The sequence below is a fragment of the Nycticebus coucang genome, chromosome 10, assembly GCF_027406575.1.
Source record: "Nycticebus coucang isolate mNycCou1 chromosome 10, mNycCou1.pri, whole genome shotgun sequence".
Classification (NCBI taxonomy): domain Eukaryota; kingdom Metazoa; phylum Chordata; class Mammalia; order Primates; family Lorisidae; genus Nycticebus; species Nycticebus coucang.
Window position 1 is genome coordinate 82024545 of NC_069789.1, and position 12573 is coordinate 82037117.

General features: G+C 37.7%; 1 protein-coding gene across 4 annotated transcripts in view; it reads right to left on the reverse strand.

Moving 5' to 3' along the window:
• Positions 1-272: 272 nt before the first annotated feature.
• Positions 273-12573, reverse strand: part of CEP350 (centrosomal protein 350) — a 193870-nt gene continuing 181569 nt past the window's right edge. For all 4 annotated transcript variants that reach the window (XM_053607967.1, XM_053607968.1, XM_053607965.1 and 1 more), the window contains one exon: positions 273-4147. In XM_053607967.1, the coding sequence (XP_053463942.1) occupies positions 3983-4147 (165 nt within the window). In that variant the 3' untranslated portion in view covers positions 273-3982. The remainder of the gene's footprint in view (positions 4148-12573) is intronic.

Consider the following 12573-nt stretch of genomic DNA (forward strand, 5'->3'; position numbering starts at 1 on the left):
TGGGGCTGGCGCCCTATTCACTGAGCCACAGGTGCCGCCCAATGGCTGTCTTTTGAATGAATGAATGAATGAGGAACTTGTGAAACCCTAGGCCACTCAGATGTCTGTGCTGACAACATTCACGTGCAGGGTAAACAGCTCTTATGCACACTTCGCCTCATTCTATTGCCAAGTATAAATGCCTTGTGACCAAATAAGAAATGGGTAAGTTTTGCGAGGGCTCATTTTCTGAAGTTGGCCAAACAGGGGAGAAATGAATACCTGACATGAAATTAATTTATAAATCAGTTTATTTACAGATTTTATCTTTCCTTAAAGTACATTTCAGTTAACAAATCTATTTACACAGGTATACATGGGAATTAATCCCAGTTAATTTACAGATTATACTTACAAACCACACCCTCAAGTCTGTGCAAAACTGCACTGCATGTGACTATTGGCTGAAAATGGCCTGATGACCAGGCTATTTACACATACACAGTAAACGGGTTTATTTTTCATGTCTGCACAGTACAGTACATACAAGGAGGCCAAGCCTCCCAGAGAATGCTTTGCAATGTGTTTACCAAGAAGGCTTTGCAAAGTCAGAAGGAAAAGCTATTAAACATAGGTTAATTAAAATGACAGTACCTCCTTTACATCAGTTTACATTTTTTCTTCACATTTTTATAATACAAAGATATTTTATTGAATTGCTGCACAACCAGTTTAAGATGATTTGTAAACATGTAAATTCCTACAATTTGCATTAAACATCATTGTAGTTTCTATCATTTGCTCTTTGAATTAATGTTTTATTCACTAGTATTCTTAAGGTAGTAAAAGGAAGATGTAAGTTGAATTTCTTGCAGAAAAGTTATGAGTCTCTAATGCTGTGCTACAGAAATTCTTTTGCAAGTACACACTTTATTCAAGTATTGCAAAAAGCTAAGGCCACTTTTTTCAAGACAAGAAAGTGAACAAAACTGTTTTTATCAATAGGCCACAACACTCTTATGAGCAATGAAATCTCTTTTGAAAGATAGTTTCTCAGAGACCTGTAGTCACAGAAGGAATTTTCTTTTCTTTTAGGTAAAAGAAAAACAAATTACCTTCCTTATCAACTACTTTTAAGCTCTTCACACTTTTCCCTAGAGTAAAAATTCCTGTTTAGACCTGAAGAGGGAATCTATACCCTGTAGTTATTTAACCCAGAGTTAACCACTCTGGATAGCACAAATTGTTTTGGACTCAGAAGTAAATCTGAAGCCTGTATGTTGGTTTACTACTAAATTCTGATAGTGCTATTCTAAAAGATATTACTGCTGATGCAAAGATCTTTTTTGTAGAGGAATTATGAAGAAAGAGTAAAAGAGGATGTGGGTGTAGGGAGAAGGAACAAAGATTAGAAGAGGGAATATTAGGTTCTTGGTTAAGAGGCAGAGTTTGATTAAAAAGATACCAATATGGAACGAGTGACTGAGTTTCCATATTTATCATTCTGAATCCTAACAATAAACCCTTTTCAATTAGATCCAAATAGGTAAAATAATAAGAAATCTGTTAACTACAGATTCCCCTGTTTCTTGCTACCAAACTATGGACAATCATTTCTAGCAAAGAGTAAAACTGATCTTTTCCTGCCTCTCATCTGGAACCCAGGGTTCTTAAGATAGTAAAGACAGCTGGAGTATGTTAGGATGGTTACCGCCACATTCTTGGCAGCATTTTCTTACAAGGGAACTCTAGACTTATGACATTTTTTCCTTTTCTGGAATCATAATGTCATAAAGAGTAAAGATAAACTTCTTATTACAAATTGATTTTAGGTCCAAATGATTAAGATGTAAAAACAATCTATATTCCTATAACATTTTGATATTCATTTATAAAAAATTTACAGCAGCTGTAGAATTTCAGTATCATAAGGACAATGTGATCCTACAAACAGTCAAAGGATGTAGACAAGATGTATTTCTGTCTTCCAAATAATACAAACTGAGAAGAAAAGCTTTTGCTTTTTCTTGGCTACATGAAAATAATATTTCTAAATTACTGGTTAATAACCCCAAGAAACCTTTGTTTATCTTAGTTGATTTGCTCATTATGGCTACAAGACTACAGCTCAATGTCAAAAGCCCAGAAGAAATGCTGGTAATACATCAATATGAGCATTTCCCAAGACTCAATCACAACATTTCAGTGCTTTCCTTATTTGTCAAGAGCTATCATACCAGTCATTGTGCAAAATGCAAATATTCCAATGATTATTTCATTAACTTTCTTATAATGACAAGATAAAACCAAAGAGAAATGGAAGTGTGCATAGTGAAACACTGACGATGAAAAGGCAAATTTGGAGGAAAGATGCAAAAATGAAAAAATGTGCACACTTAAAGATTATACCATCTTTGGGGTTTTTCTAACCTATTTTGAAGCTGTAACATTCTATGATATTTGTAAATATGAATCTAGTAGATGTCTTATTATCATGCTTCTAATCAGGACCTTCAATATTAAGGCATTTACATTCACGCCTAAGATTATACACATTCTTCTAGATTACTTGAAGAGGGATAGGACTGATTAAGAGAAACCAGTCAAGAAGGCAGGGTACTGAGGTCCCAGGAGAGCACTTTACATGCTCTAATGTAGCAGCTAGAGTCTATAGATTTCTTTCAGATACAGGTAATAATTGTGAGAAGCAACGCTGTAAGAGAGGCAAAATTAAATTGCAGAGTCTTTAAATCATCTTATCCTGTTTTTGCTACTGCAGGTAATCTTGGAAAAGCCCACTTTCTTTTCACTGAATTAAACTGACTTTTTTGATATGTGTATGGGTTTGTTAAAACCATAGGTTTCCTGTGCAAAGACTGTGAACCATAGAAGCTTCAAGACAGAGGTTTAACCATTACAAGAAGAAAATTTCACTTCTGAATAGAGACACACATTTTCAACTTAATAATTTATCTTAAAATAAATTAAAAAATGTTCTATAGAGCAAAACAAGCACACAAACAATAGACAGTATCTTTTTGTCTTTGGTGCACACACTCATTTCCTAAATCATTCAAGTAACAGCGTCTCTGACTTCCTGGGGAGAGATGGGAGTTGAAGGTTTGAAGGCCAAAATGAATTATTTCCACTTTTGCCATGCCTGGATGCCTGAGATGGTCCTGAGTATCTGTGAGTCTGGAAGCAGCTGGTTAGAGGTTTAGAACAAGTAAGAAAAATGCAGGGGTAAACCAAGGAGTAGAAGACCCAGTCCTGCATCAGTCCTTTGAGCCCAGTCTTCAGTGAGGGCATGTCTTTGTTTTCACGCCCATATAGAGAAAACAAAACATAATGCAAAGTTTACATTTCTTTAGATAGTGCTCAGAAAGCAAAGCTATTGTTTATCCTGTTACTTGACAGTCCACTTGGAGCTGCTCAACTGCAATAATGGGAAAAAATGTTCTTCAAAAAGAAATGAAATAAACTCCAGAATGTGAAGTAGGCAGGCATTGTTAAACTTGCCTATTCTAGAAGTGGTTAATTAGGGTCTAATACTGTTTAGGGACTATAAGGTCCACTTATAACTTTCATGGTATAGACCAGGATTACATTTCAAAAATGATGATGCATTTACCTGTAGACCTCTCCTGCCTGACTTCAGAAGTGATCCCCTAGTCTAAGCTCAGAGGTAAGTCTGGTGTTTTCAGCCCTCACCTTAGAACTAGTAGGGGTGCTAACAAGAGGTGTAGGATTATACTGTGTTTCGACATCAGGAGTGTGACCCTGCCCACCGAAAATAACCAGGTAATCCAGTGGATAGTCTCTAAAGGCAAAGGCTGCAGTACCACACACACTGCATCATCCCATGGACTCCAAACCAGTAGTCTTTAAGGAGAACTACAAGGTCTGGAAGTGCTCTTGCTACGATGGAGATGGAGTGTGTGTCAGGAGGCAGAAAGGCCCAGGACTCATATTAGCACTCAGTGTTGGATTTATTTGCAAGATGTCACACAAGTAGCGTTCTCCCCTGTTTTTCACTGATCTGATTCAGAACATCAATAGTATCTTTAATCAAGGTCTCAAAGATCCCATCGGCTAGCTGCATTTTCACACACAACTCATCCTCATCATAGTTCACCCACTGTGCCTCCTCCTCATGGAGCTCTTGAACCTAGAATTTAGAAGACAACAAACAAGGTTAGAAAATCTCTGTCACACAAAAGCTATGAAATTACTTATATTTGTTGACTCTGAAGTCTAATCCATGGAAGTACAGTCCAAGTTAATAGCTGGAGAGAAATGGTAAATTATGTGACATCAATACACTTTTAAAAATTGCAACAAGTTTAAAAAAACTCAATCGCCAAATAAAATTAAAATTGCTTCCAAACTACACTGAAACTTGAAAATAGTCCGGTATTTTATAGATATTAAGGATTACAAGTATCATGTCTATATCAACATAAGGAAATATGTATAGAAATTTGAGGGGAAGTGAAGAACATGAAATACTAACTACAGACGCTCTTTATGATGGGATTACAACTGAAACTCACAGTAAAACTGAAGTGCTGTAAGTGAAAAACAGTTACTACACCTATCTTGCCAAATATCACAGTCTAGCATAGCCTACTTTAAATATTCTCAGAACACTGACATTAGCCTACAATTAGGCAAAATCCTCTGCCACACAGCACACTGGAGATATCGGCTGTGGACCCTCGTGACTGTGTGGCTGACGGGAAGCTGGGCTTACTGCCACTGCCCAGCATCAGGAGAGTAGCAAACCACTACCACTTTATCACTAGCCCAGGAAAAGATCAAAATTCAAAATCCCAATTATGGTTTCTACTGAATTTGTATTACTTTCCCAAGTTGAAAAATAGTTAAGTCATAAGTTAGAGACATCTGTATATGGATTTATAATTATAAAATGTATATATCCAAGATAATATTGGATATGATTCCAAAGTATTATAAACAAATAACATTTAATATTTCTCACTGTATTTCTAAAATGAAATACTGCTTAATTTTATCTTTAAAGAAATCACTGATATATAATAATTGCTTTTTGCATTTTGGATTCTGGGACTCCTAGGTAAATAAAAAGTAAATTAAAAATAAATGCCCCAGAATTAATGCTTGTTTACAAAAAAAATTTTTTTAAATTTCATTATAAAATAAACTCATTAGCCCAGCATGGTAGCTTATGCCTGTAATCTTTGTACTTTGGAAGGCTAGGGAGGGGAGATCCCTTGAGTTCAGGAGTTCAAGACCAGCCTGAGCAAGAGCGAGACCTGTCTCTACTAAAACTACAAAAAACTAACCAGGTATAGTAGTGGTGGTGCAGACAGGTGGTCCCAGCTACTCAGGAGGCTGAGGCAGGAGGATCACTTGAGCCCATGACTTTGAGGTTGCTGTGGGCTATGATGCCACTACACCCTAGCCAGAGTGATAGAGCAAGACCATGTCTCAAATGCACATATACACATATAATTAGATTTATTATACATAATGACATTGTGAATGGGATAGAGGCCCGGTAGAGAAAGGAGACAGTGAGCCCTGATTTAGTCACAAATTCAGTTAATGCAGTCATAGAGGTCTCTAACCAAAAATCTAACTTGGCAAAAAAAAAAAGTCAAGTGACAACAAGCTCTTTGCTTGCCCTGATCAAAGTTTCATCTTGCAAAAGGCAGAGAAATTGATGATAGGAGGCGCTTGTACTCTGGATCCCATTATGAGGCGATGAGACCACATCGTCCTGAAGTCAGAGGGGAGAGGGGAAGAACAGCACTGTCCAACGTATACCACGGGCTGCAGTTGACAGAGTATATGACAAGGTGGCTGCCACATTTTTTTTTTTGAGAAAGGTTGTTTGAAGGATATGTGAATATTCCTTCCTCTGTTCTCTAATATGCCACCAAAAAAGGATTCTGTGGTTGAGTAAGTTTAAAGAACACCGTCTGGGAGATATACAATGTTATTAGAGAGAAGTCCACCAGTAAAGAAACTTGTTTAGGCTGGGTGCAGTGGCTCACGCCTGTAATCTCAGCACTTTGAAAGGCTAAGTGGGGGAGGATCACTTAAGACCAGGAGTTCAAGATTAGCCTGGGCAACATAGTGATACCCTGTATCTACAAAACATTTTTAAAATTAGCTGCGCTTGGTGGCACATGCTTGTAGTCCCAGCTACTCAGGACGCTGAGATGGGAGGATTGCTTGAGTCTACAGTTTGAGGTTAGAGTGAGCTATGGTCTCGCCACTGCACTCTAGTCTGGGAGAAAGAGGGAGATACTGTCTCTAAAAAACAAATGAACAAAACAAAATTTCTTTAACTCAGAGTTTCTTATAGTTATGTGACCACAGAACCATGTTGTGGGAGTATGTAAGAATTACTTATCGGGTGGCACCTATGGCTCAGTCGGTAAGGCGCCGGCCCCATATACCGAGGGTGGCGGGTTCAAACCCGGCCCCGGCCAAACTGCAACCAAAAAATAGCTGGGCGTTGTGGCGGGCGCCTGTAGTCCCAGCTACTCGGAAGGCTGAGGCAAGAGAATCGCTTAAGCCCAGGAGTTGGAGGTTGCTGTGAGCTGTGTGAGGCCACGGCACTCTACCGAGGGCCATAAAGTGAGACTCTGTCTCTACAAAAAAAAAAAAAATATTGGTAACAACAACAAAATAGCTGGGCATTATGGCAGGCACCTGTAGTCCCAGCTACTTGGGAGGCTGAGGCAAGAGAATCGCTTAAGCCCAGGAGTTGGAGGTTGCTGTGAGCTGTGTGAGGCCACGGCACTCTACTGAGGGCCGTAAAGTGAGACTCTGTCTCTACAAAAAAAAAAAAAAAAAAAGGTTAAAAAAAAAAGAATTACTTATCAAACTACAAAAAAATTGGTATTCCTCTCTTATGAAGGATACAAGAAACAGCCTAATAATGTAAGACTCCTCAAACTAGTGCTGAGGGATATCTATATTCTAGGTGTGCCTACACAAAAGATTTCACATTCCCAGTGAATTTGTTTGGTCAAGGCTGCACAGCTTGGCATGTAATCAACAAGTTCTCTTAGCCTTTACTATTAAATCTGTTCTTTGAGCAATTTCCTCCTCAAAAACAACATGAAGGGAAAACGGTCCTAAGGAAATCTTTTCCACAGTTGTTGTAGAAATATATGCTTGCCAAGTTTTTTATCTCTCTCAGTGAAACCTCAATGCAGCCCCCATTGAATATAAGACTTCAGTATTGGGAAAAGCTTTGCTCCTCCTTTAGAATAGGAAGTATTTTTTTTTTAGTCAGTGAGAACACGATGTTTTCCATTTTCTAGCCATCAGAAAGCCCCAACATAAATTGGAATTTCAACCCTAGCAACTAAGGAATCTCACAGCCTGTAAATATTTCTATTTTTAAAAATTCTGATATTATTTTATTATTTATTTATTTATTTGAGAGAGAATCTCACTCGTCACCCTGGGTAGAGTGCTGTGGCGTCATAGTTCACAGCAACCTCAAATTCTTCGGCTCAAGTGATCCTCCTGCCTCAGCTTCCCAAAAAGCTGAGACTACAGGCACCTGCCAGGTTGCCTGGCTAGTTTTTGTATTTTCAGTAGAGATGGGATCTTGCTCTTGCTCAGGCTGGTCTCCAACTCCTGAACTCAAGCAATCCACCCGCCTAAGCCTCCCAGAGTGCTAGGATTACAGGTGTGAGCTACCACGCTCAGCTATTATTCTGATATTTAGAGTCTATTACACTTTCTGCTACTCCTAAAGATATATGTATGTGTGTATGTTTATATTTAAGTGAATAAATACGATATAGAAAACAATTACATTTAAAAGTCAGCAATTTCATTGTCTTTATTTTTTTGAGACAGAATCTTCCTCTGTCACCTTGGGTAGAGTGCAGTGGCATCATCATTCCTGCCTCAGCCTCCCGAGTAGCTGGAACTATAGGCACATGCCACCATGGCTGCTAATTCTTTCTATTTTTTCCTATCCTTTATTAAAAAGATTTGTTCTGTAAAATTTGGATTCAGTCAAAAGTCAGCACATAAGGATCTTTTCTCCTTATAGCCCTGAGGCTAAAGGTTCACCACCCCTGCATGAAGCTGGGCTATATAATAATATGCTCAAAGAAAGAACTCCAAAATGTGTTGGTAGCATAGAATGATGGGCCAGCTTAAACAAGATGAAGAAATAAAATAAGGTAATATTGCACCTGTAATAAGGTGCAAAAATCACTACAAAAATAGAGGTTGGGATTTTGGTCTTAGGGTATTCCTAAGTTCCTATGAGTATGATATAGCAAAAAATAAAAGAAAAAAGGAGGTTGTCTGTACTAATCAGACAATATGCAAAACACTGTTCGACCAATTCAGAGCACTATAATAAGAGAAACACTGACAAAGAGCTATAGTTGCTGCTGAAGGGGCTCAATACCATATAAGAAAATAGAGAAAATCAATGTTTAACGGGGAAAAGACTCAGGTAAGACATAATAGCTGCTTCAAAAAGGTATAAGAAAAACTAAAATTCTTTTGTAAAGCCCCAAAGCTATAGAATCAAATTGTAATTATGTGAAGAACAATTTAGACTTACTATGAGAAAGAGTTTATAGATCAGAGAAACTAAGGAGCTTTTAAGTATCTTATGAGATCACAGGTTGTAAAGAAGGGTCAGTTATTAGCTAGACATTTCACCACAGGATTTGTCACTTTATGCGCAATTCTACATATAGCAGGGAGATTTTTCAAGGCTACTGTACATAAAAGATTTACAAAAGTTAGCCTAATTACTTGTGACTCATTTCACATCATATATACTTTGAGAAATGTACTGCCAACAACAGCTTAAGTTCTTGAGGTACCCTAAGAAGTACATGTATCAACACCTTTGTCTGTGAAGGGACAAAGGAAGAGTGAATGAGGACCAGAGCTAAAAGAAAGATTTCTCTTCTTCTTTTTTTGGCTAACATAGGCCATATGTCTAAAAAACATTAAAACATTGTTTGTATTTACCCACCTCAAATAATGCCTAAAACACATAGAAAGTGAGACTCATGAGTGACCTTCCTAGACAAGCAATATCTGAAATACACATTTTCTTAATCTGGAAGAACCAACTGTTTATTATGAAATGGTTTGTATAATTTCTCATATTTACAATTGTTTTAAAAGGATAAGGTTCGGTTTGATAAAAGAATCATTCACCATGATAAGTAGGACTTATCTCTGGGATATTAAGATGGTTTTACATTCACAAGTCAGTAAATGTGATATATAACATAGAAATGAAGGATAAAAATCCTATTATTTCAATAAATACAGAAAAAACTTGGACAAAATTCAAAGCTTTTTTTAATAACAAAAATTCTAAATAGCTCTTTATGACTTAGTGTCAAACATCTGTTCTAAAACTTATCATAGCAATATACTCACTGAATTGTCTGAACAAATTTGATTAGCATCAACTTCTGGGAATAGTTTCTAGCTATTGACTTTGGGATGTTATTTTTAAATATTGGCCATTATATGGTTTAACCAAAATCCAGAAGAATGTCGGGTATTTAGGCATATAACTGCAGGTTAATTGGAAGAGAAAGACATTTTAATCTAATGTTGAACAGGGGAAATACTGATGGTATTAATTTATTAGCTTGGCTAATGGGAATAATCTTACTATTGTAAGACAGACTAAGATAGTGCTGTCTTTGTGTAAATGGCTCTTTCCTAAAAAGTGTCCGCAATAAACAATCGGGGGTGCCTAAAAAAAATTCTGAACAGGTTAGGGATAGAGGAGATATACCATACAACACAGTAAAGGCCATTTTTAACAAAACAATATCTAATGTCATTCTCAAAAGTGAAAAGTTGAAAACTTTTCCTCTAAGATCAGAGATAAGAGAAGGATGCTCACGCTCACTCCTTTTTTTAACATAGTACTGAAAGTCGTAGCCAGAGCAATCAGGGAAGAGAAAGAAATAAAAGACCTTCTAATAGGGAAAAGAGAAGCAAAATTGTTTCTATTTGCTTATGACATGAACTTACGTATAGAAAATTCCAAAGATTTACCAAAAACTATCAACTAAAAAATGAATTCAGTAAAGTTCCAGTATACAAAAATCAACATACAAAAATCAGCCATGTTTCTGTGTAATAATAATGAACTACCCATTGAGGAAATTAAGAAAACAATCTCTTTTGTGATAGAAACAAAATAATTAAAACATTCAGGGGGCTTGGCGCCCATAGCACAGTGGTTATGGCGCCAGCCACATACACCTAGGGTGGCGGATGTGAACCCAGCCAGGGCCAGCTAAACAACTGCAACAATAAAATAGCCAGGCATTGTGGCGGGCGCCTATAGTCCCAGCGACTTGGGAGGCTGAGGCAAGAGAATCGCTTAAGCCCAAGAGTTTCAGGTTGCTGTGAGAGACTCTGTCTCAAAAATAAATAAATAAACAAATACTCAGGTGTAATTTTAACCAAGGAGGTGAAAGACCTAAATACTGAAAACTTAAAACATTACTGAAATTTAAGAAAACATAAATAAAAGTTATCCCATCTTCATTAACTAGAAAAATTAATATTGTGAAAATGTCCATACTATCCAAAGTGATCTACAGATTTAGTGCCATCCCTATCAAAATTCCAATACTGTCCATTCATAGTGGCTCATACTTGTAATCCTAGCAATTTGGGAGGCCATGGCAGGAGGACTGCTCAAGGCCAAGAGTTTGAGAGCATCCTGAGCAAAATCGAGACACTCTCTCTACAAAAACTAAAAAATTAGCTGGGTGTAGTGGTGCACACTTATAGGCCCAACTACTCAGGCGGCTGAAGCAAGAGGATGGCTTGAGCTCAGGAGTTCGAGATTGCAATGAGCTATGATGAGGCTACTGTATGCCAGCCTGGATGAGAAAGTGAGACCCTGCCTAAACAAAAAAAAAAAAAAAAAAAAACCAAAAAATCAACATCATTTTTCACAGAAATAGAATACTCCCCACATTTGTATATAGAATCACAAGACCCCCCCCCCAATAGCTGAAATAATCTTAAACAAAAAGAACAAAGCTGGAGACATCACACCACTTGATTTTAAGATATAAGTAAATATAATCAAAACAGCATGGTACTGGCATAAAAACAGACACTTCAACCAGTGTTACAAAATAGAAAGCCCAGAAATAAATCCATACTTTTTTTTTTTTCCAGAGACAGAGTCTCACTTTGTCGCCCTGGGTAGAGTGCTGTGGCGTCACAGCTCACAGCAACCACCAGCTCTTGGGCTTAGGCAATTCTCTTGCCTCAGCCTCCCGAGTAGCTGGAGCATTTTGTGTTGCAGTTTGGCCAAGGCTGGGTTTGAATCTGCCACCCTGAGGCGTATGGGGCCAGTGCCCTACTCACTGAGCCACAGGGACCATCCCAATAAATCCATGCATTTATGGTCAACTGATTTTTGAAAAAGGTGCTAAGAACACACAATGGGGAAAGGATAGTCTCTTCAATAAATGGTGCTGGGAAAACTGGATTGCCACATGCAGAAGAATGAAATTATATCTTTATTTTCTAGCATATACAAAAATCAACTCAAAATTAAATACTTAAATATAAGGCCTGAAACTATAAAAGTGCAAGAAGATAACACGGCTAAAGCTCCACAACATTGGTCCAGGCAATGATTTTTTTGTTAAGACACCAAAAGCACAGGCAACAAAAGCAAAAATAGACAAATGGGATGACATCAAGCTGAAAAGCTGCTGTACAGCAAAGGAAGCAAATAACAAAGTGAAGAGACAACCAACAAGAATGGGAAGAAATATTAGCAAATTACATATCTGTTAATGAATATCCCAAATACACAAGGAACTCAACTCAATAGCAATAAATAACCCAATTAAATGGGTTAAGGTCCTGAATAAACATTGCTCAAGAAAAGCCATACAGGGCGGCACCTGTGGCTCAGTGAGTAGGGCGCCGGCCCCATATACCGAAGGTGGCGGGTTCAAACCCAACCCCCGCCAAACCTGCAACAACAACAAAATGATAGCTGGGCATTGTGGTGGGCGCCTGTAGTCACAGCTACTCGGGAGGCTGAGGCAAGAGAATTGCCTAAGCCCAAAAGCTGGAGGTTACTGTGAGCTGTGATGCCTTGGCACTCTACCGAGGGCGATGAAGTGAGATTCTGTCTCTAAAAAAAAAAAAAAGAAAAGCCATACAAATGACCAACAGGGACGTGAAAAAAATGCTTAGCATCACTAATCATTAGAGAAATACAAATTAAAACCACAGTGAGATATCACCTCACACCTGTTGGATTGGCTTTTTTCAAAAAGATGAAAGATAAGTATTGGCAAGAGAAAGGGGAAGAAAAGGGAAGCCTTGTTGGTGGGAATGTAAATTAGTACATCCATTGTGGAAAATGATATGGAGGTTTCTCAGAATATTAAAAACAGCATTATCATATGACCTAGTAATCCCACTTCTGAGAATAGATCTAAAGGAGTTGAAATCAATATGCTGAAGGGATATTTGCACTCCCATGTTCACTGTAGCATTATTCACAATAGCCAAGATACAGAATCAATTTAAATGACCATC